A 26,060-nucleotide genomic window follows, 5' to 3' on the forward strand; every position below is an offset into this window, starting at 1 on the left:
AGGATATTTATTAGAGAACATTCGAGGAATTAATTTAACGGATTCTGAGTGATGAACGAAAAATTTTGAGTGATAAGTTGAAGAGAATCATTATCTGAAGTTTTGGCTAGTTTTATACGTTTTTTTTTTTCATATGTAACTAGCTTTTACCCGCGGCTTCGCTCGCATCGAATCCATTAAATAAGTATCAGAAATCATTATAATAGAAAAGAACGAACTCTGTAGCTATATTAGAACCTGAAATATAGATCTTTGAATATAGAAAAATTGCCAAAAACCTACAAAAATCCATAACTCCACATTGAATGTCCGCGCCTAGCTCCTTTCCAACTCAACCGATTTAAGTGTTCAAAAACTCAAAAGAAAGAAGATATTTTAGCGAGTGTTCTTAAACCAAAACGAAGTCTATATCTTGAATAGAACCTGAGATATTGAGGATAGAACGTATGTATGTGAAAAACTCCCATAAGTAATGTACAGGGGGAAATCGCATTTGAGTATAACTTGAGAATGGTGAAAATCAGATGAAATCCGATGGTTGATGGCTGATCTGTGCATCAATACCTTTCATTGAAAAAAAAAAAATTAAGCAAATCGGTTGGGTAGAACGCCTGAACGGACTCGGAATGGAAATCATCAATTTTTTTAATATATAAGATGTGTTATATTGTCTCGCATTATGTCAAGCGGCCAAAATAAATAAATGAGGACTTGTTGGGAAAACCGTCGATTCGTATTTTTAAATGCGCACTTTTCCATTTTAAATGTAACCCCAATTGTATACAACAAGTTATTTTTTCACCCGCAAAAGACAAAGAAAAATATAGAGTCAGACTTGGTGTCAAGACAAACCCATAAATCGGTCCTTTTTCTCGAACGATAAAAGAATGATGAGGTGATATCTTTCATACGAAGGGGAAGTCACATAAAAAAGAAAGATGCTACACAATCGGTATTTGATTTATTGTTATTGCTTTGTTTCTACATAGGTACGATATTTTGAATATTATTGAATCGAATTCTAAGACCAAATTAACAAATTTGAATAAAACGATACCAAAATTGATATTATCTTTTTAACATCTCGAAAATAGAAAGTCGTTTACTGTATTTTCTCTCTCGTTTCGTTAAAATCCTGTAGTATACCGCGCGGTAGAGTCACATCCGTTTCGGTATTTGTGTTCACTTCCGTTTTTCTTCGCCACCCTAATTGAAATTAATCCGAACCTTTGGAACGGACACTAGCGAACGTCCCCGTGGTCTATAAATATTCCCTTCGTGTGATGGTACAAGAGAACTCGACGTGATCTGGGAATCATCGTTTTATTCCGTGTGGAATGTGGAAGGCAGAGTTTGTTTCCATTAAACAAATTTTCGACTAAAATAAAGAAATTAAATTATCGGTCGACGTTAGATCGTGAAGATTTCGCCATCGGATCGATATAGATAAGGAGCAATGAAAAGAAGTTGTGTCAAACCAATACTACCACATTTCGATATAAAACATTTGTTTTTTTTTTGGAAATTAGACAATAAATTAATGGAGGAGTGCCACAGGTCAACGTCTAGGGATGTTTCCTATACCTCTCGTACATTAATGAAAAGTCCTAATAAGAAAATGATATTTCAGCAACTTTTGCAGACAAAAATGCCATACTAGCAACAGGAAATAGTCGTGAAGAAGTGATAGAAAAATTATAAACACTTGGGCAGAAAATTGGAGGATTAAAATGAATGAATTCAAGTCTATACGAGGGTGGCTATATATTTATTATTGGATATGACTTAATTGTTTTTCAAAGTATCCTTCATTAAGATCAATACCAATACCATAGAGGTACCTCCAAGAATAAGGACTGTACCTCTGATGACCCATTAATTCGATGTTTTTACTGTTTTTTTTTTGAACTAATTTGTGAGAGATCGCATTGCCGTGGTAAAGAAAGATTCGGTAATTTTAACTTTCGAGATCCCCTCGTTTTTTTGGTTCTAGAAAATCGAAAAATCATCCGGTCGCGATAATTTTTTTTAAAATCTTCGTTTTTACGGCGGATTTTTGAAAAAAAATATTGGAAATATCTCACCTGGAGATTTCATATAATTTTATGACTTTAAACGCAGTTCATGTATTTTTTTTGTTAATTTACACAAAAAAACGAACTTTTCAGAAGAAAAAAATTGAGAAATGTTTGTTTATTAATTTTTCATGTCTACAGTCAACTTTAGTAAGATATCCTTTTTTTAATGGTGAAAATTTTCAATTTTTCAAAGTTAACTTTCAATATTGTACACACTTGATTATAACAAGTGATTTTAATAATACAGAACTTCAATGATTACTTGATAAAAAAGGAAAAAAAACGATTATATTTGAAAAAAGTAAAAACAATTGTAAAAACATGATAAATCAACATTTTTATAAACATTTTTTCTTCAATTTGTTCGTTTTTTTGTGTAGATTATGAAAAAAAATGTATAACATCTTCATCTAATTATTTGGAAAAAAGTTATCAACAATTATACGTGAATTAATGCATTTTCATGAACATTTAAAGCCCTAAATCCAATAAAAGTTTTCATTCCCATAATTTTTTTCATAAATCCGCCGTAAAAACGAAGATTTAAAAAAAAACTCATCGAATTTGGATGATTTTTCGATTTTCTAGAGCCATAAAACGAGGGAACCGCGAAAGTATAAAAATATAAAGTATAAATCGTCTTCTGGCATACAAATGCTGATGTACCATTCAGAATTGACCGATGGAACGGTGGAGACATGTCCAGTTCATCCCGATAAGACAGGCGACCATTTATTTTTACGTTCTTATCCATAGATCCATGATTTATCACTTGTCACGATCTTAAAGACGTCTTTTGAAGCACCGCGATTAAATTTTTTCAGCATTTTTTCGTACCAATCGACAAGAGCTTTTGAATGTATGCGAGTGGAGATAATGCCAAAGTATACCTCAATCTCACGGTATGTCACATGACGATCTTGCAAAATCAATTTACGCCCAGCACGTCGGAAGTCTTAGAAAATCATCACACGAAAATTTTCGCGGTTTAATTCGATTTTTTTACCAAAATGAATGTTTCATGTATCTGCAAACAACTCGAAAGTGAACTCGTACGACAACAAGTTCACCATTAAAAATGATGCCATGTAAAGTTTGCTTTGACATTAACATCACTGTTACCATATCTCAAACTTAAGTAGCGTCCCTCGTATACGTAATTTTTTTCATATATTTATAAATATGAATGAAAAACGGATTCCATTCACAAAATACTGAGGGAGACTTGAATTGAATATAAAAATGAATTAGAAAAAATTCCACCCTGTCCGTATATAACAAGCTTATGCATTATAAATGTACCCTAAAGCCCATCCAATCGTATAGTATTCGACTATAGGGTTGTGCTAGTCAAATATTAAAAATAGTAGCCTCCATAAATATCTAGTCATGCATACTATTAACCAAACTTTAGCAAAGCTACGAGTCGTGAATTATTATTTCATCATCATACCGTAATGGTTTTCTTATTTATTTTTACTATTATTTCCGTAGGGGTGAATTTATAAACACGGTTTTATACTTACTTAATCACTAATACTAATACCGTTCACTGCTATTATTTATTATAAACTGAACTAACTCCGCTAAACATGGGCGATATATATATAGCAGAAACGACATTTCTAAAATTCTAGAAAACCGCTATGATAAAAACATACATAAAAACAAACAACAAACGAATTCCGCTGTATATCAACCGGGTCGCGATTTCGCTAAATTTTAGAATGCCATTATAACCGGACAGGACCGGCTTCCCAGCTCATATCGTGAACTTTTCGGTAACAATACGAATATTGAGGTTATCCAGCTCCATGACATCGCAGGAATAGCAAGGATTAAACCTTTTTTAGTGAAATGATATTGTTAAGAAAAGAGACAGACCCGATAGAGTGTTTTTTCAGACAATTTATTATATAAACGTTGTGTCAAATTGATTTGAAAAATAATAAAAAAAAAAAATTGAACGCGTCACTTGAATCTAATTGGGTGTTTCGATGACGCGGCAATGATTTGTTTGCAAGCTTCCTCTTTCTCTTCGTACGCAATCAATAATAATAAAATTAATGAAGTAATTAAATTTAATCTAAGAAAAGCTAACGCGACGCCGACGGTTCATTCATCGTCATTTCGAATTGTGAAGGAAAAAAAATGCGACGCTGGATTTGCGTAATAGAATCTGTAACATTGACGTCGAGGATGGTTTTCCCGTAAATGGGAAATTTCTCAAACAAGAAACGTTTCAACTCGTTTCTATCTTTGGAAAGGTAACGACTTAGCAAGAAGCTTTCCAGGAATGCTTCAGGTTAAAGATTCAACATTGGAGCAAAATAAATTGATTCAATTTTTGTTTTTCGTATTAACTGTTTCAAATATATAAATAAGAATGAAATGACTTGTATACAAAAGGTATCTACTTCACTTTGTGTATTCGGATTATTAAAATGTTTTCTAGTTTATTTTTTTTTAATTGTACCATTGATATATTTTCATCTTAATTCATCTCTATTAGCTTATTTAATCCAAAGGCATTACTACCTTTTCAGGTATAAGTCTTTATGGAGTTGAATCATTGCTTTGGCTCTTGTTTCTATTCCTTCCTGTGTCTTTTGTTTCCTTTCCTGGCATCTTATTCCTCGTTTTTCTCCTGCCATTTTTATTTCTTCTATCCAGTTCCTCCTCTGTCTTCCTTTTCGTAAGTACGTGTTTCATATCTTTTTTCGTTCTCGTGACGCTGCTTCTATTCTCTCCTGTGTCTTTTGTTTCCTTTCCTGGCATCTTATTCCTCATTCCTTCTGTCCAGTTCCTCTGTCTTCCTTCCGCTATTGTATAAGTTAGTGTTACATATTTTTTTCCCATTCTTATGACGTTGCTAAATCATCTAAGTTTCTTTTCTCGATTTTATTTTGAATTGATTCTAAATTCAATATTTGTTCAATATATCAAAAAAATCCAAATTAAATACTAACGGTAATATTGAAAACACTGTGTTACACATTATCAGAACTTAGCCGTTCATAGTGGAATAGTGAGCAGTCAAGAAGCGCTAACCACATAGCCCTTCTGATAGTTTCCACAAGCCGATCAGGCGCTTTAACTTGAACCATTGGATGTTATAATATAAACTATGAGGCTTATCCAAGTGTTGACCGCGACCGTGTAAGTGCTGGGCAGATTCTTTTCCATGCACCAGCAGCACTCCAGGTCATCCGTGATGCCCATAGTGTCCGGTAAAAATTCCAGATACTAGTTGAATTTCGCGCTAATTTTAGTGGAGTAGTTGTTTGGTAAGAGACAAATAAGACCCATCTAAGTCTGCTTTAGCTTGTCTCATGTCGCAGACTCTGTCTAACAAAGCCGTTTCGTTTTACATATTGAGAAAATTTTTTGTAATGATCATACAAAGGTCGAAGAAAAAATGATTGATAATGAAGATATCTTTCCACCTCGTGAGCGAAACATCGACTCAATTCGCACGCAAAAATTCTGTAGTATCCATTCTTTTCCTGATTTTGGCATCCCAAAGCCATCAAACATATCAATATTTAGAGTTCCTACTCCTGGCCCTAATAACAGGATCCAATCGCTTATTCATGGTTCAAATAAGTTTACTTGATCTTGTTCGATGCTATTCCATTATAAATTGAGCGCCGTTTTAAGGTCCAATAGGATTTAAGTCTGGGCTACGTTCTTGCCATAGCGGCAGTTTCGACATCCTGTAAAATCTGTATTAGGATGAAGTTTTTACCTATGAAAAAGGCGGTTTTTGCTTCCATTGAAAAGCCCGCCCAAACCATCCTGGAACCTCCTTCAAAAGCTTCCTTTATGCAACATTGCGCGGATGTTTCTCCAGGTTTTCTGTGGACTCGTCCTGCGAGCTCTTGTTGGACTTTAAAACCAATGATGGCCCGATGTCTCATGTGATGTGCTGACTATGTATGGGTCATCTCTTTCGGAACAGCGTCTTCGACGAAAATCACTAATCTTTGGGAACTGTAGACTGTCTCATCCTCAGCGCGCTGGTTATTTCTCGTTGACTCTCGTCTTGTCGAAATAGAGTGAACGTTTGAACAGTTTTATCACTACAATTTCCTGTTTTTTTTTTGCCTGTAACGTGTTGGGCAAACCGAAGAAAGGTCATTGACAAATGTATTGGAAAAAAAACATCGACGTTTCGTGGTATATTTTTTTATTGAAATTTCTTGATCAATATGTTGATCAACCTCTTTCAATTAGCGATCAATTACCGTTGCTGAAGGATTCAATGATTTGGAAAAGAATATATAATGTAAATAAAATATACAGTTCACTATAATTAGTACATCGGCAATCTCAAGTTACTGGTTGTTCAAACTTTACAGTTAATTTTATTGATAGACAACAAACTAAAAATAGTGCTTAAAAATACGAATAGATTATAGATATTTTAGGTGAATATCCAAAAGATTCGACACTCTGTGAACTTCTATTTGCTGTTGCTATTTATTTTGATTGAATTGAATACATTTGATCCGATCTAGTTCATAGATAAACGCACTTCAGTTGCTAAATATAACACGATTAAAATCGTCCCGAAAGTTAATTAAATTGTTTTTCATCCCATATGTCGATAGGCTGTCAATATTATTTTTTGTTTTGTTGTTGGTTGTATAAACAAACACGCATCGAGAGAATGAAATTTTCACATCCCCGAAAATCAATACTTTCTGACACTACCAGGTTTCAGTTAGTTAATCGATTACTACACGTGACGAACATTTTGCATCTCAGACTGCCGCGACCAAACATTATTAACCCGCTTTTTTTTTGTCTGATATAGGATGTTCGAGAAAATCATCACTAGTCGATTTTTAGACAAACATAACTTTATATTTTAGCCGATAAGAGACGGTAGAGTTCGAGATACACTGTAAAAATCATTTAAAAATCAAATTGTAACACATTTCCCATCATTAATTTTAGTAGTTCATTTAATAAAAAACTATTCTCCCTATATCCGAGGCTGAGACAGGCGACGGTAAATTATAACCAGAGAAGATCTGCTGAATGTATCAATCCAAATCCATGAATACTAACAGGAGTCCTATCGGGGCACTGTCGCTTCAATGGACACCTGAAGATGCTAGACTTAGAAGATAATGCAGCGTGTAGATGTTACGCAGATGACGAAACCTCTTTCCAAATTTTATGGAAGTGTGAGACCTGAGAGCATATGAAATAGAAGACGACGACCTCTGAAAGCTGCAGCCATCCCACATTTTTAATTTTCTGAGAGTAGCTGTAAATACTGGGGTCCCCAGTATCGCAGCAAGAAAGGGGGATACAATAGATCCTTTGGATTGCACACTTTGCATTGCTGGAAACGTTAATGCTACTACGGTTACCTTTTAACTTTTCCACTGCGACCCCCTCTTATATTCGGACCAGTGAAGTTTTCCCGTATTTCCCCATTTTAGTAGATCTAAATTAATGTTCCGTGTTTGCGAACCGCCCATATAGTCGAGCGCGAGATTTTCAACATTTGACTGCTGCAACTGACTAAAATAGACTCATAAACGGATTCCAGAAAGTTTTTACAGTCGAACTATAGGTGGCGTTGATGAGATGTGGTACCCACAAACTGACCACCTCCTTTAGACAACCTATTCGAGTTCCCGCTTCTGCGTTCATTAATTGAAAACGTGCATGAGAACAACAGTTTACAGTACAATACAACTTTAACATAATTTATAAACACTTTCTTTTTATATATATAATATAGGAATTGAAACGAAGTTTTTGGCAGCTAGTTTATGAGCGTTTTCGTAGTGGGATTGTGGCAAAATTAAATTGCTACAAGGTCAGTCGAAGAGGTCACTTACCAATCGGATAACCTCTCATAAAAGCGATAACAAATTATATCCCGATAGGTGTTCTTTAGCCACACATGTATTTTACGAAGAACGTTCTATGAATTATGATTCTGCCAGTTTTGATTACAAATAACGTCTGTTTTTAGAAACGACATATATTGCCCAAAATAATCAATGTATTTATATAAAAAAAAATTGATTCAAATAACCTTAGGGTAATCTATGTATATCTGTCAAACAAAAGATGCACGGACTGCGATTTTCATCACCTCATGAGACTTTCAAAACCTCGTTTCTTCAATATCAGTCACAAAGTGTGTATACAGAATTGGTTTGAGCGTCTACAAAAATTTATAGACATTAAGGTGAATTTTTCGAACTTTTTGTTTCTTTTTCAATTTTTTGTAAAAACTCCGTCGTCAACTCTCGTATTAATATTGAACATACTGTACATTACCATTACACCAACACTAGTGGTAGTGTTAACAGTGTATAGGGATTAAATAAAAGTCGTAAATATAGTAGGATGCCAAAAATGTATATAGAGTGACTCATATTATTGACAATTATAATTATCGAACAAGCTTAATATGAAGAAAATTAGGAAACACATTAGAAGTGTGGGTAGAGCACAAAATCATAAACCGCACTGATTCTAATTCAGCAGAGAAGCAGACTGCAAGCTAAAAGAGTGAATAAATTTTGTTTATGCGTGTTCTTGATAAAATATATTGGAAATTATAAATAATTGCAAATGATTTGGTCGTTTTTATTTATATCAATCCGAACCCTGTCAAGAATTTATTATTATAAGTAATCTAAATACGAAAAATACATTTTTTTGTGATATATTCAAGATATTGATACATTTCTACGATATATCGATAGTACACCATGATATATCGAAACATATATCGATATTTTTATACATGAACCTCCCTAGAACTGACAATACATTTCTGTGACTTCCTCGCACGAGCTGTTGCGTTAATTGAACATAAAACGTGTCCCTACATCTCCCACTACATTATGCCGATATCACCTAGTCAAATTTCAACCTGTTTGACTGTTGAAACGTTTCGTACCTTTTCATTTGAACACCCCTCATATTTATTAATAAATTGTATAAACAAATTGTTTAATTTCCACGTGTTTTTGGGTCTTATTATTAAAACGCTTGTATGTGAGTTTATTTGTTAGTTTATGAGCTGTGAACTAAAATCAAGTGACGGATAGGGCTCTATACAAGTTTCGACGAGATGTAGGTATATAAGCAGCGGGAGCCTTACTAAAAAACACGCATCAAACTAAACTAAAAAGTTGAAAATAAGTTTTAAAATAAGCATGGGTCGCAACTTTCCAGTTTGATGTGCTTTAAAAGCTTGCTTTTTAGTTTTTGAAACTATATTCATTCATTTTTCTATTTTCTAATAACACCTTATGTAAAATTGATAATTTTCGGTTTGAATACCGCAATTTAATATCTCGCCGAATACCTCAACTACCCCTATTTGCATGCAAAACTAATAAAAATACACTAATATTGGAAATACTAGTTTTCATGTTGATCGATCATCTTCGTTAATTTAGACAGAACATGCAAACCATTATGGTAAACATGAGAATCTACACCCATCTATCCCATACTGAAATTAACAATACGTATATTGTAGACTGAAGGACGTATTCAACATATTACTACAAAATTAGCCGCCCGTATTAACAGGTATAAAGGACGCTGTTGAAAAATGACGGATAGTTTACTTAGATAGATTTTTTTAATAGTCTGAAGGACAATAATTATATTACAAAACGTTCATCTCCAAAGCGGAAATGATTTTTTTTAATTATAACGTAAAATGTCTGATATTTTCTAATTATTTTCGGGCAAAACAAATAAAAAAATTGGCATCAATATTCGTTATTATTCTCAATAATAATTACACGTGGCTCTAAAATATTTTGCGACTTATCTGAACCGTTATTAACCTTCTACGTTTAAAACTTATTGTTTATGAAGTAACTTTTAATTTCGTTTTGATGTATTTTAATACTACACGTATACTAATTAACGAATTAAATTGATGTAAAATGCAAATCATTGCCGGTTTAACACTAATGACTTTTTTATCTGCGACGGAACTGACGTGCCTAACATCTAAATCCGTCTCTGGCTTGCCGGGTCTATCTCGGTTCAAGGCCTCGCGCAACTACCTTGGTTCGAGTCAATGACACGTGCGTGAAACATTTTGTTGGATACCCGCTCACGCTTTAGCTGCGTTGTCAGATCCTACAAGATTTCTTTGAATTTATAGAAAAATATTTTTTACAATTCACGAATTCACGTTTTATTTCTTCAATATTAACTGTAACATGTAGTAATTTTATAACTACTCTTCTTTTTCTTGATTGAACTTAATTTTAAAATTCAGTTGATTAACTTGTTCGATAAAATTCCTCGTACAAATTGAACCTTGGATTTTTTATTTATTTCAATTTTTTCTAATTAATATTTTTTTTTCTGTCAATGACACGTCGAAATTTCGATGCAATTTCTTCTTTGTAAATGGTCACGAAAATTCGATGTACAAATTTCCACAAGGCGTTTCAAAATCTCTATATTTCAGAGTTTTAACTATTCATTAATTCATTATATTTTTGTATTTGTAGTAAATCCGACAACGCCGAATTCTTACTACGCACATTCTTCATCTTCTTTTAGTTTATACGTCGCCTTTGTTAATCAAGGTTGCATCCACTTCATGTGGCGAGAGTTCGCTTAGGCCATATCGATTTTGTACTGGTGGCGGCACCTGGTAGTGCGTAGTCGAATCGTCGAGAATATACGGACAACGGTTTAACTACTGAATTACAGTAAACCATTTCTAGATATTTTCTCATCTGGTAGGTAATGCCAACTGGCGGAGCTCTCGCGAAGTTATCTGATACAGATTCCATTTATTATTATTATTGAAAACTATAGATTACTTTCTTTAGTATATTTTTTTGCTAAAATGTTTGTTATGATATTAATTCCAGGAATTTCTTATCTTCTGGGTAAAATAATATAGAGGTTCTTTTATTGTGACATGACGTGAACAACCAATTGTTATACAGAGACGTGTTTATAGCATTACTACGAAATATGAAAATTTCGCTTACATTGTTTTCTACAAGGTATAATACATGTTAAAACGTTTGCCTGGAGCTATAAAAATAATAATTGTTTCATAACCTCAACAATTTTTTTTCTTAACCATTTTTTGAATGCATAGAACTAAAACGCTCAACCTCAATTACCGCATCGAGATGACAATACCGCCGATGGGTGTGTGTAACATTAAAATAAAAATTATTGACACCTGAGTAATTTATGTACGGACATTGTTATATAGGGGACGTTAGAAATAAGTCAAATATCTACATTACGAGCTATTGTCAAAACTATTAGTTTCTGTACTCTATTAAAATCTAGGAATTGTTCTTTATTATGTAAAAAGCAAGCATAAAACCCTTTAACATTAAAGTAATGCTCGGAAGAGCATTCTCCAGTCTGTCCAAGTTTTTGGTCAGATTTGGGTCGCCTAAAGACGAACTGCTCTCTCCTGTATTGAATCTAGCATCTTCAGGGTATGCTTGGCTCCAAATGCGCGGGCAATATTCCAAAGATGGACGAATCTGGGCTTTGTAGAGGATTAGAAGCTGTTGCGGAGTATATGACCTTAAAAAGAGCTCCAAGTTTTTGGCTAGATCGGCCAAGTGTCTCTGTTAGGACATATTGCTTTCAACCTCAACACCCAATAAGCCAATATTTGGTGATAGTAATATTTTATACCCAGGACCAAATCCTGAGCTACAGTGCTAGTCTTCTTTGTGAAAACAATAGTTTCAGTGGGTATTTGCTGCATTAAATTCAATCTGATTGCTTCCACCCCACTCCAGAATGTTTTCAACATCGATATTGTTGGTGGTGATATGTTGAGGTACAGGAGAAAGAGAGTAGATGACAAGATGCATACCTGGGAAATACCAACGTTGACCTCAAGCTTTTCTGAGGTGTCCATCTGGACCTAGATGCATCGGTCTTTGAGAACGTTACCAAGCCAGTCGATAAGTGAGGACGACAAACCTCACGATCTTAATTTATTCTTCTTCTCCTTCGATATGTCTAGTGCTATTGCTCTAGATGCCTCATATTTCTCTATAGCTTCAGTCCGTACGTTGGTTACATAGGCCATGAGGTTCCTGGTTGATCTATGGTTACGGAAGCCGTATTGATAGTCGCAGACTCGAGATATCTCAAGATTTGGTGGTTAACGACCGTTGCGAGCAATTTTTGGCAAATAGATCAACGTCCTCTCTCTCACTATCTCTCAACTAGGAGTTACTGTTACAACAGCTGACCCTTTTCATTCTTATCTTTCTAAAGCTGAAGTGATTCCTAGATTTAATGATATCCTTAAAGATACGAAAAGTGGTAAAGTTGTTTGAAAGATTTCCTACTAATTACTTTACTTTTTTGACGTCTATCTTTACACTGACACTTCCAATAAGTTATTGTTCGTTGCTGTGGTAACGCAATATTTTGTTTATTCATGGAATTTGTCTAGGCTAACTAGATATCAATACATCCTCGTAGATAAAGAATTAAACGTTATTTTGGATTGCGGCATACGTCAGAATACTTTTGCTGTAGCTGAGAACGACACCCGTTTGCGTATCGTACCGACTATGTTACTCGTATAAGTTTATGGAACTTGAAAATGGAAAAATATGATAAGAAACGAACTGCCAAGCTGTTATGAGACATATTGACGTCATGAATAATAAAATGTTAGTTTTCTGTTCTACTCTCCCTAGCCGGCCTTAAGTTGATACAGTATATTATAGCCCCCGTTTCTTATTCCTAATCCAGACATTTTCTCGATCCCCTTTTCGTGTCTGTCTGGAATCCAATAAGACGAACTAAAAGCGAGTGATAAAGGGAGATGTTTGTTTCGCAGACGTCTGTAGAGTTGGGTGAACTAACTTTTTACTAAGAGATTATTTACGACTTTCATGCTTCGAAGTTTGTAGAGAATCTTCGGATTGTTGTAACTGTATAACATACTTGTTTGAATTTGTTATGTGCAAAGAAAATTTCAATTTTGTTGTAGGAACCAGCCGTCACATGCGAACAACGTTGTCGGTGTTAACATATCAAAAAAAAACAATGAAATTAATTCTCATAATAGTTTTTCAACTTTCCTTCTAAGGATATCTCCCCTAATTCGTCCTAATCGTCCTTATCTCGTTAACGTAATTTTTTAGACAAGTACGGAATATTTCTCGTAAATTCTTAGAAAAATTCTTTTCGACATTAGTTCATTCTAATATGAATAGTTCTAAAAAATAACTACATACACTACCGGTCGTATGTTTTGGCCCACCCTATAATTTTTGTGGTACACAACAAATAAAAACAATACGATCGATTTTGATATTTATATTTTAAAGAACATATATAAATAATAATATAATAATAATAAAATTACAGTCTCTAATTGTTGCATATTTGAATTTTTGAATAATCGATGTAACTCCCATACAAAAAAGGTAGGAATGGTGGAATGATCATATGTCCAAGCTAAGCACTTCTTCAACAGAGCAAAGTGTTACAGGGTCTGGCAGAACTACACCAGAAATTAGAAAAGCAAAACGACAAAGCTTTATGAAATTTTTGAACCTATACCTGCGGCTTCAAGACCAAAAGATCTTGGCGAAGGGCACTGAGGAAACCGGATAGCAGCTTCACGAAGGGCGAGGAGGACCAAGCACAGCTCTTGTTAGAGACTCACTTTCCGATCCAGTCTCAGAAAATAAAAAAATATAGCAAAACTACGAGAGAAACTGCAGCAATTGCAAAAGCAGCAAGTATGTAGCAGTGAACGAATGAAATAGGCACCTTTCAACCGTTCAAGTCGCCAGTAGTGGACGGAATCTTCCCACCCCATCTTCACAGAGGACAGGAAGATATCCTGCCACACTTGATCTGCCTCAGTAGAAGAAGTCTGGAGCCGGTATATATACCAGAACCTTAGACATGGTCCAAAGTACTTGAAACTTTCCTCTATGGGAAGCATTAGAAAAGAAGGCAGTTAGGAGCAAAACCAATTATCGGGACAACCTAAAGGGATTGTGACGGGCAAAGAGTTTCCTCGGAAATTGTAACCAGAGAAGATCTGCTGAATGTATCAACCTGTAAGAACAATCTACGAATACTAACGGGAGTCCTATCGGTGTAATGTCATCTCAATATACTCCTAAATACGCTAGGCGTGCAGATTTTGTTGCACAGGGGAGGAAACCTCTATCCACATTCTCTCGAAGTGTGAAACACTACGGAACTCCAGAGCATTATACTTGGGAGGGAGCGTATGAAATAGAAGACGAAGATCTCAACCATTCCACATTCTAGATTTTCTAAAAGGAGTGGGATTGGTGGATCAACTATAAACACTGGATTCTCCAGTATCGCAGCAATTAAGGTGGACACAATAGATCCTTTGGGTCGCAGTGTATGCGAGACCACAAATCCATACAAACTGGTTCTGCTTCTATTATTTTGATGCACAATTTTGGCATTCTCTGTAACAATTCCGACAAAAAATCGTTGTCTATTTGGTTCCATTCGTTTTTCAGGATATTCTAAAGATTTGAAGGGGATGCTTTCTGACTTTCCTGTCCTGTATGTCCAACAACAACTCAATTGGGATAAAGTCGGCGATTGTGTCAGCCAAATCATTATTTACTATAATATGCACATAACATAGATCTACGTATACACTTGTGGGGGCAGTTTTTATTATTATTTTTTTTTTCACTTCATTTGAATATATTTTCATCATTTATTTGTATCAAAAATTGTCATAAAATCAACGTCGAAATAAAATTCCCGATGTTGTAAAAACTAATTTTAAGCTGTTGTTTGATATTCATATTTGATTTATTCGTAGATTTGTACCTGGTCGTTTATACAGAAATAAAAATTTGTTGAGACTTTTTAACCTCGCGCGAGTCGTAAAAAAAATCGTCAACTTTTGGTCGGGGTGGTGTTCGTGTCGTTGAATTAATTTCATTCCCCGTCGGTTGATGGAATTAAAAGGGGAATCAAATTACACGCGAAATAAAATATATCTTAAGATTATACTTTTAAATCTCAACGATTTGTTTAAATTTGAGTTAGAATCGATATTTTCTCTCTTTTTCTCCCTTGGAATTCAAATAACGTCTTTTTACTCTATTATAACACGTTTCTATTTTAAGGAAAAAACGAGTATCAAAGCAGGATATTTGTTTTTTTCCTGGAAAGTATAATAATGCTTAATAATTGAGTAATACGTAACGGACGACTATTTAAATTAGTTGGAACATCGTGGGGGTTTACGAGGTCTGGCTATTAAATAACCGGTGACGAAAATGGGTTTTATTATAAAAATTATTCTACAATCGAATGCTCCCCTTCAATATACTTCCCTCCCATCGCTATACACCTTTCCATAATTTTTTCCATTGATCGAAGCAGCGCTGAAAGTCTTCTTTGGTGAGCGCCTTTAGGAGCTTTACCGCTTCCATCGACTCAAATCGAATTCCTTTCAAAGCAGATCTTTTTCTTATTTTTCAAGGAATTCTGAGCAGATCCGTTGACGTCAGAGCTTTTGGTCAGGAGTCAGATTTTTTGGCATCAACTTCGCACAGACTTTTTTCATGTGTAATTCCTCGTGTAAAATGTTTCTAACCGTTTCTTTATCGGCGTTTACAGCCTCGGTAATCATCCGGATGCTCATTCGACGCACAATTTGGTTGATTTTGGTCACTGTTTCAGGAGTTGAAACAGTCACGGGGCGAACTGGACGCTGGTCATCTTCAGTGCTCTCTCGGCCCTCAAAAACACGCTCACGAGATAGAGAATTGTCCCCATAGGCCTCTTGCAACAATTTATAGCACTCGGTCGGAGTTTTTTTCAATTTAACCAGAAATAATCACATATGTTTTCGATACGAAATAAAAAACACATTCGTTTCAAACCGCTACTACACAAACACTATGATAGTGACGGAAACGTATTTTGGGACGTGCATAGACAAATTATGTAGATACCCAACGCACTACTCTTTTTTTACCCCACCCGTGTAGAGCGCCCTCTAGGCGCGCAGTCTCGTTATTTAATAGCTAGACCTCGTAGTGTATCAAACAAAAACAAGCAAAAAGAGTGAAGCTTTGGTTAAAGCGACTCACCGAAAACTGGAAGTCAGTTCCCGAAAATTGGGCAGAAAATTGAAAATCAATAAGAAATATGCAAGTAAAGAAACAGAATGTAGTTCAAAAATCTAGAAAATCGTCACTCGAATATTCTGGAGGCAACAAAATTAAAAATTAACAACATTGACAAATATTTTTCGCCCCCTTAAAGACTTGGAAATAATTTTAGACGACGAGCGTTAATAATAAGTTTTATTATTTTCAAAAAGAAAATTTATTTTGGAAGACACAAAAAGTACAACTCAACTCGTTGTTGTGTTGGTATGATTGACGATATGTTCTCGTGGTCGTTCTTCAGCATACGTTTGTCCTTCTGGAAATTCTTTAACCACCAAAATATATGAAAAATTGTGTGTTAGAGATAGATTAATGCAGTTCATAAAAGCCGCTTGACGTAGTGCAAGATAACTTGCAACAAATTGCAGGCAATTTTTTCAAAAGTCAAAATCTTTAATAGATTATTATTTCACGTCGTTTGAAATCATTCCAGTCTCTTACCACTGCATTATAGCTGCACCTAACAAAAATTCCATTAATAAATTAAGTAAATTCCTAACCTCAAACTTTGTTTAACATTTTGTTGGCAGTTTAAAAATGAAAATAACAAAGTGAAATGAAATAAACAAGAAAAAATAAAATGGTCAATGAATAACTGCCAATAATAATATCGGCCACTGTCTCGCTTTTGGAGCCCGAAGGAGAAATTGGTTGTTACGCGAAAAGCTACTACACTTCTCCCTAGAATTGCAACTTACACGCAATAAAAAGTGTAACAAATCGATAAAGTTGCAAGTACAAGATTTTGCATGAAACGATCGACTGAATTTCATCTGCGCACGATTTTGATCAAGAAATATGGCATCTTGCATTGCATTGCACGTTGTATCATGTCAAGAGGCGTTAAAGAAAAAGCATCCTGCAGGAAATTTCGTGTTTTGGCCAGATATCGCAACTGCTCATTATGCAAAGGACGTTGTGGGAAATTTTGCAGAGTTGAATAATTCTTTTGCTAATGTGCCTCAGCAAAATTTGAAACGAAAGGTTGGGAGGAAGCTACACATGACGAATTGAGTTTAATGCAACATTTAAAAACAAAAATTAGGAAATCCCGACTAAAAGTGTATTAACAATAGTTTGATAAATAAATGATAACAGTTTGTACGGATTATTTGTCTCCACATCCATATGTGTCATATCCTCATGCATTGAGACAAATAATGACAGTTTCGAATCCTTTCCGGATTATTAGTCTATTGCAGTTTTATTGAGGTTATCTAAGAAATGTACTAAAGTAGAAACCACCATGACAATCACGGACTCAACGTTAAAAAAACCGCTTGACTAGTCAAGAGTAATTATCTCATCACACCTCGTATGTTCAATTACTTCTATAATTATCTTTTATCAATACATAAAATTATTTAGTTGTTGCTTCTATCGACAATATTGAACTTCTGAATTTGGTGGTACAAGTTCATTTTAATTCGCTGTCAAATTTCGAGGAAAAATACTTCAAACATAGATCAACGCTCCATGAACAGCCGGACGCAAACCGTTCATTTCATTATCTCGAAAAAATCATGAGCTCATCAAATCAATAGATGATACCATAATTGTTTCTTTCGAATGTTATTCAGAAGTCTCTTGAAGTGTTTGAAGGAATAATTGATTTTTTTACAACACGTTTTATTCAACAAGGTTCGTTTATTTGAAAATTTTTTGCTCCAGTAGAAATCCAATGAAATCAATCACTTTGAAGACAACCAATCAGTACAACATTATACTGAAAATAGATATTTAATAGTTCAAAATTTCAAAAATATTAATGAAATTATAGAATAAAACATACCAAAAATTACCGTTCACCGACGAAGCGATTGGATTGAATACCAAGTAAAAAAAAATAATAATCACTCCGATAGATCGACAGCGGTTAGTCGATTGGCCAACAGTGATGTACAAAAGCAAGATATGAAAAAATTATGGATTATATTATATCAAATTTTCTATCTGTACAACCCTCGAACATTGATTCATGCTCAAAAATTTTATAACTTGTTCAAGCTTGTTGCTTAGGCATCAGACCTCCTCCCACGACGTGGTTCTGTTTCCAAGTAACAAGCCTACGAAATTTGTTATAAGATATTTTCCAACAATTATCAATGACCTTGGGATATACAAAAATTTTGATTTTTCCAACAATAAATAGATATAATATTTTAAGTTGAAAAAATTTCCAAAATAGTTTGTTATTTAGAGATAAGAGTATAACTAGAAAGTAATTTCCATTTCGTTTTATAAGAAAACGTGTACAGATACCGGAAAAAAATTTATCGTACAAAAATATATAACTGTTTACACCAATTTTCTACATAACTTCCAAAATTTTGAAGGCACTTGTCATAGAGTTTTTGTATGCCTTCTTCATCGAGGGTTACTGCCTGCGTTTTCAACCAAATGGCCAAATGGGCATAAAGACACATGAAAATCGCTCAGAGTGAGGTCAAAGCTGTATGGAAAGTAATCATACAGCTTCCAGCCAAATTTCCTGTAGAAGTTTGTTTGTCACTTACGCATTGGATATTGTCGTGGAAAATACAGTAATTTTCTGGTCGTGTAATAAAGAAGTGCATCGGTTTTTTGACCTCGTGGTAAAAAATTAAACAGCAAATCTGTTCAAAAAATTGAGTTTTCGAGATATAAAGATTTAATTAAACTCAACATTGGTTGGGAACGAAGTGTGCCTCCATATCGTTGATTGCCGTTTAGTGTCTGGAATACCACATTACATTTTCAATCACACCACATTGAAATTTTATTCAGCAAGTATATTTACAATTAAGACTAGTTATGGAAGATACCCCGCCCATCTTGCCAAGCTAGGTATCAAACAATCATCAGCCTGTACCTGCGATGACAGTTCTTATGCTGATCTCAATCTACTGAGCATCTACATTCATAAAACCAACAATTTATCACAGTCGATTGTTGTACAAAATTACTCCCTACCTTTAAACCTCACTCGCCATTTAGGCATAGATAACCGTCGTACTATCAGTAAATTTCATCAAGGATATTGAAATTAATATTCAGTTAGAATCATTGAAACGTTCTGTCGTTCAAGGACTTGCTTCATAGATATTTTCTTTCACAATCATTCTCTCGCAGTTTTTGAAGTGTTGTAGGTAGTTTCATCCCCGTTATTATCCGAAAAAGAAAATCAACACCGTTTTCATTGCAGCTTGTCAAAAACTGAAGTGCACTGCTCCTTCATCGTTTTTTGAAGAATTCAATAAGAATTTTCGGTACCCAAATGTTTTAGAAATTTTAGTTTCTCAGTAAAAATGTAATGACTTGCATTAAGATGCATGGAAAACTTACGGTTTTGCTCAAGCTTCTCTTCAATTGCGTCAGTACGTTTTTCATCACTTCCTTCACTGAATTGTCTTAATCATCTTCTTATTATTGAACTACACGTACCGTTTTGTCCTCAAACCTAGCAGATTTACCGATAATGTTTTTCACTTGGTGTTTAAAACGAATTACTGATCTGATTTCACCAGCGGCGGTATTTTCATTTAATCTGACATCATAGAAAAGCAATTTCACAATTTACGATTAGATATAACCAATTTGTGGACTTTTTTGATGTTTTTTGGAGTAACCACCTCAATTTGACGATCAGAACGTTCACAATCATCGGTGTCTGTTTAAATTCAGCAAACCAATAACAAATTATTTTTTTCGATGGAGCAGTGTCCGGATAACACTATTTTTTTCATCAAGATGTTTTGAAGATAACAAAGGTAGTTTCACCTTTTTTCTGACTAATCGAAATGTCATGAAACTTTACACATAGTCTTTTTAAAGTTGGTACTTTACGAACGTCATATCCATTTGATAAGGCAGCGCCATCTGTGTCAGTCACGCGACTTATTCAGTGATGGAATACATTTTATAAAAATGCTTAACGTTCTGCATACAGAATCCATTTATTTGACAATTGTTTTGTCTTTCTTAATAAACCCTATAATAATTTGAACAGTTTCCTTTGCAGTAGAACGCCGGGTAGCCGGCAACCATCGCCAGCCGAAGAAGAACTCAGCAAAAATGGAATGGGTCTAGATCCCGCATCTTTGGCGGTATTGAAGCAACAACCCAACGAACAGCCTTTACAGACGCATCATTTACACCATTTACCGCCGCATTTGGCCGCCCATCACGGTGTCACTTTAGCCGAATCGGTAAATCAACAATTCGAACTGTTTGCAGCCGAACAGCAGCAGCAACAACAGCAACAGCAGCAACAAGTGAGTTTTTATTTATTGTGACGCAATTCATATTTGATTCAGCAGTTGTTTCCATGCTTATCTATCCTGTGTTATCTTTTCGGCTTAATGCAGTCTCATATTTATTAAGAGTTTTGTTCGGTCTACCCATCTAGTTAGAGATCTGCCTCTTGGGCGTTTGCCTTCTACTTTCCCTTCTATGATTAATCGCCCAATGATTCCTGATCTTCTAGTTTCTGTGTCCCAGGTACTGCAGAACTGGTTAGCAGCCTTGTACGTGGACCAAATACGTTAAATAAAAACCAATATCTTGGATTTCTACTCATTTCGAAAAGCGTAATAGTTTGTATAGGATAGTATAGGATACAAAATTTCCTTTCAGGCTAGCGCTAATCCTTATGAGCAACAACAGCACGGTTACGCTCCCCAACACCCGCAACCGCATCAGCCGCACCAGGTAGATAGTGCAGTTTTGCAGCAGCAACAGCACAATTTCGATGTACAGGTAAGTCAAAAAATAATGTACTGCATTAAGAGCGATCATTTTGTACGGAAACGGATTTAATTTATTTTTTATATCATCATCTTTAAGTAATAAACTGTGGATAAAGCCCCGACAACAATTAAAGGATAAAACAGATGGCGCCACAATGACGTGAAAACGTTAAAATGAAAGGTGACCTCGAGGGTAATACACCAACTAATGAACGGTAAAAAGTACATAACGAAATTTCATTAGATCGTTGTTGAACACAGTAAACGGACAATGACATTAAAATTGACGATGAATACCGGGGGGTGGATGAAACAGGGGTTGACGAGAAGTTGATGTCAATTTCCCGAGGCATCATCTCATCACGTCTGCCTGTAATAACGAAACAGAAAAACTTTAGTCTGAGCGATTGTATGAAAAATATTGTAACTAATTTTATTCATTAACGGAATTTTTCGAAAATTTTGACGTTTTTTGCAAAATCAACTGTCAAATTTATTTGTTTTCTGTCGTGTGCTGTTTTTATTCGTTCACTAGTATGTCTTAATACAAAACAAAATGTATGTATGGGGGACGATTGGAGGGAAATTCACCTCTGTACCAAGCTGCATCCCCGAGGAATTGTAAAGCTTCAGAGTAGAGGCGTATAGGAGATATTAAATATAACTTGGGGGGAATTTTACCTCTATACCAAGTAGAGCTAAAAATTTCGCAATTCTTCAACTTGAAGATACTAATTTTGGTACACCGTTTGGGACCGTTTAGGGGCCATAAGTAATTGTAAGTAGAAAGAGTTAGAACCATTCTGGGTGACCTAGCATTAAATTTTCACAAAAGATTTTTATCTGTAAGTTGATTCCACGAATAATTTAATTCTGTAACTAAAAATTCTGAAAAAAATATTTGGATTTACATGAGGGCCTCATCTGTGAAGAAAAGTTTTCTTTGTGACGTAAAATAAATCGACAGGATTTCCTTCGCTAAACCAAGTTTTGAGATGACATCTTTTGTACATTTTAGATAGTAAATTACGTCTAATAGTTTGCTGTACAGACATGCTACTATCTCTAAATAGAGCTCTAGGGTTTATATGAATTTTATAGTCCGTTTTATTCTCCCACACTCACTCATTTGATCAGGACGTTCTCGATTAATACCAAGAAATTTTCCTATTTCTTGAACTCGTCTTTTAACATTAGAAAGTATTTTTCTGTGAGGAACCACGCGATTAGGAAACTTCTTCAGATATTCTTCCACGATTCTACTACAGTTTTCTTCATAAAAACCTATAACATATCCATTTGTTCGCTAAACGAGAATTTTCCTTGAAAAAATTATAATAAATGTGGGATTATAATTTAGTTCGTTCACAAATCTAAGTCTGAAATTTAAGCGATCCGTCATCTTATCGTCTTTTAAGTCTTTCCTGGCTAATGCCTCGTCGAATATTGAATTACAACTCCTTTGAAGAGTGTGATGTTCAACGATATCTACATCTTTAATAGATCGCAATTGCAACGAGATGTTTTTAATCACTGTTTCAGTTTCAACGGTTTTAAGCCTCATCAGAGCGGCGTAACAACCTCTTGTTCCTAGTCTCTAATCCGAATTGCGGACAACACCGGTCAACGCTGCTATTTAATCCGTGTGGTTAAACATTCCCCAGCAGATGCTATACAACGCTATCCTCACATCCAACTGCTAACCACTAGTCAAATAGGGTAGAAATCAAACGTAGTTGCTGACAATGTAGATTAAATTTTAATGGTATACGAGATGTGTCCAATATATCAACTTATTTCTATTATTCACCTCTGAAAATTATTGCGAAATTCAGTCTTCCGTTCTCAATGAAAAAAACAACTACTTTCCTGGCTAACGTTTGGACGAATATTGAATAACAACTCCTCTGAAGAGTATGGTGTCCATCTATATCTACATCTTTAATGGATCGCAATTGCAACGCGAATTTTTAATCACTGACTAGTTTCAACGGTTTTAAGCCTCATCAGAGAGGTGTAGCAACCTCTTCTTGTTCCTTGTAAAATCATATTACTTCGAAGTGCATAAGAAATATTAAAACATGGACGGAAAAAATGTGTTAACGTCGATGTATATTATATGGAAATATGAAAATGCGCATTTTTTATGGTAAGTGGGTAAGGAACGGTACATAAGAAATCAGCTCTCGTACATGCGCATTAATGTTGGTTTAGAAACTGATACTAACTGTGCATGTCAGCCTAGGTTAATTATTAATTGATTGGTTCTCGTAAAAAAGTTTACTACACGAATTATAATAAATTCAAATCTGTATTTTTGATATTATAATGCATAATATTTTTCTAATTGCCAACGTATTTTACTTAAGATATTTGTATACATATATTATCTAGATTCCTATATTATAAACGTTTTCTTAGTGGGATTGTGGCAAACCCTAATATATTCCCGAGCTTTCGAATACTTATATATTCATACATATTTTTAAATTGTACTTGATGATAATTTCAGTCCCAGACGATGAATATATAAATATATTAGGGTTAGTACACTTTGGTGTTTGATTTTGCCACAATCCTAGTTCGAAAACGCTCGTAATCTAGCTGGCAAAGACTTCGTTCCAATGAATTTTATCTCCCGTACTACGACCACTAAAATAAACGTCGCGTCGTACAGTTGGGGTAACAATTCCGATTCGGATCGATAACTCGATTGGTTTTTATTACGACAAAGTGGACCGTGTTTATATTATACCGATAACGGTCGAGTATGGTGACGATCTAAAAATAAAGAAAAATTCATTGGAAATACTTATCGGATATGGCGGCGTATAGAAATCAGATCGATAATTTGATGTTTGCTTCGAATATTGACGGTATAATGATATAATACAGGAAAAAAATGCAAAAAATAGCCAGGGTATTGTAAGGTGCTGAAAATTATTGCCACAAACTTTCTTGATCAATAAATTGAATAGGCGAATGGGTAAAAAGCGGAGGAAAACAGTTGTCAAAACGAGAAAATATTTTAGAAAAAAAATACAGATCATAAAATTACTAAAATGAAACACATATCCACATTTATCCAAAGTTTCCTCCATTCTTTTCTATCCATTACTTTCCGTCTTATTCCATTACATTTAATTTAATTTCTTTCTTTAGTCCCTATTTTAATTTCATCGTTTCAAGTTTTTCTTGGTCTTCTTTATTGTTTCTTTATTGCTGTTCGTACTTCGTATAATCTTCCATAGAGGTAATGATTAAAAATAGAGAGAGAGCGAGGTATGGGAACCGAACTGCTGGTAGAGAAAGTATTCTAATTGGAATTCTTCGACGTCAAAGTTTCGAAATGTGAAATCGACAAGAATAGAAATTAACAAATTTTGATTTGAATGACGAGTACAGAGATATAGAGTGGTAAACCGATGCTCTTTCTCTCTCTCCAAATAGTACAATTCCACTTACTTGCAGCTATCTTTATCCTTCATATTAATTCTTCGTAATCTTGTTACCATTTGGTCTTCTCACTCTTCCTCTACTATAGTCTCTATAAGTTTTATTCCTAGATTTTCCCTAAATATGTTATTTCTTACGTTTTCTATTGTTTTTCTTTATATCTTCCTTGGATATATCATATCCATGTCCTGTATCTCATCTCTTTGTCTTTGCGTTGTGGTCAATGCTTCTGCTCCGAAAATGAGTAAAGATGTGACTACCTTTTTTAAAAATTTGTGTTTTTATTTCTCTCACTGCCACGAACTTATTTTTAATACTTCCTGCTGCACCTCTCCTCTCCTTTATTTCCTCTTCCAATTCTTCCATCTTCCGTTATTTTATGTGCCTAGGTTTACTTGTCGTACATTTTTTTATCGTTGATCGATCGATGATTGTTTTTGTTTTTTTTTCTCATTTATTGTCATGTTGTTGTTTCAAAAACTCTTTCGTTCCTAGTGCTTAGCACCAAATCATCTGCCTAGGCTGTTTCCGATACTTTAACCTCTCCATATTCCAATACCCCACCTAGAGTATTGCTTATTTTTCTGCTTCTTTTTTACTCTCAACATCAGTATACATCCTTATCTTAACTTCTTCCGTTGTTTTGAATGTTTTTGATAATTCGTGTTTTGTTCTTTTAGTATTTTTTCTATTCTTATATAGTCCTCATTCCGTTTATCGTTGTTTCGTCTACTTCTCTTTTTTTTTTGTAAGATTCTCCATATGTCGTTTTTGTCTATTTTATCGAAAGCCATAACTATGTCTGTGATACAAAGGTGCGTCTCTCCTGATTATCTTCTAGTTTTTTCCTATATATCAACATCTTTAATGGATCGCAATTTCAACGAGATGTTTTCAATAACTGACTAGTTTCGACGGTTTTAAGCCTCATCAGTGAGGTGTAACAGATCTTTTTGTATGAAATTCAATAAACTTCCATTCTATAAGAACAATTTCGTTCTAAGCGTTTCAGCATAATGAATTTTCTTATTTTAAACTCAAAATGTTTCTGCCTTCTGCCACCCATTTTCTGGAAAACAATTTATTATCTCACAATGTATCTTATCAATAAAATGTGCATCAATTTTTAGCGTCTTCACCCCAAAATTTTATTTTACTGTACTAATATGAGATTTGGATTTTCGTACACAATGAGTAAACGTACTTACGATTCCTGTAGGCGTTTGAGGATGAAATCAAAATAAATTGATATGTGAATACGTCGAAGTGGAGTGTTGCTGTTTTCTCTCGAATATATACAATAAATTTGTATATTTTGGCATATAATCAATTCTATATTCATGAGGAAAACGGCGCATCATACAAATACCTAAAAAGTTATTAACCGTAAACAGGTCCGTACTTTAATTCGAGCTGAATGTCCTTTATTTTTTTTTATCATTTCAATTAGTGAAACAAACTCGTATTCTCGGAATAATTTAAAAATTTAATTAGGAAGAGAGACTTTTTAGTGACGAACATCACAGAAATGAAGGTGCACGCTATATAGCGTGCATTAGTAACCATCCATCAGAATGGGGTTGATAGGG

At 34.6% G+C, this 26,060-nt stretch overlaps 1 protein-coding gene across 8 annotated transcripts in view; it reads left to right on the plus strand.

Moving 5' to 3' along the window:
- The window catches only part of LOC130901193 (maternal protein pumilio-like), a 338,508-nt gene that overhangs the window by 93,303 nt on the left and 219,145 nt on the right, over positions 1 to 26,060 (plus strand). For 6 of the 8 annotated variants that reach the window (XM_057812368.1, XM_057812372.1, XM_057812373.1 and 3 more), the window contains 2 exons: positions 20,277 to 20,541; positions 20,903 to 21,025. In XM_057812368.1, coding sequence (XP_057668351.1) covers positions 20,277 to 20,541; positions 20,903 to 21,025 — 388 coding nt within the window. The remainder of the gene's footprint in view (positions 1 to 20,276; positions 20,542 to 20,902; positions 21,026 to 26,060) is intronic. The other 2 variants (XM_057812369.1, XM_057812371.1) reach the window with 1 other exon arrangement.

This window comes from Diorhabda carinulata, chromosome X (assembly GCF_026250575.1).
Source record: "Diorhabda carinulata isolate Delta chromosome X, icDioCari1.1, whole genome shotgun sequence".
In the NCBI taxonomy this organism is placed as follows: domain Eukaryota; kingdom Metazoa; phylum Arthropoda; class Insecta; order Coleoptera; family Chrysomelidae; genus Diorhabda; species Diorhabda carinulata.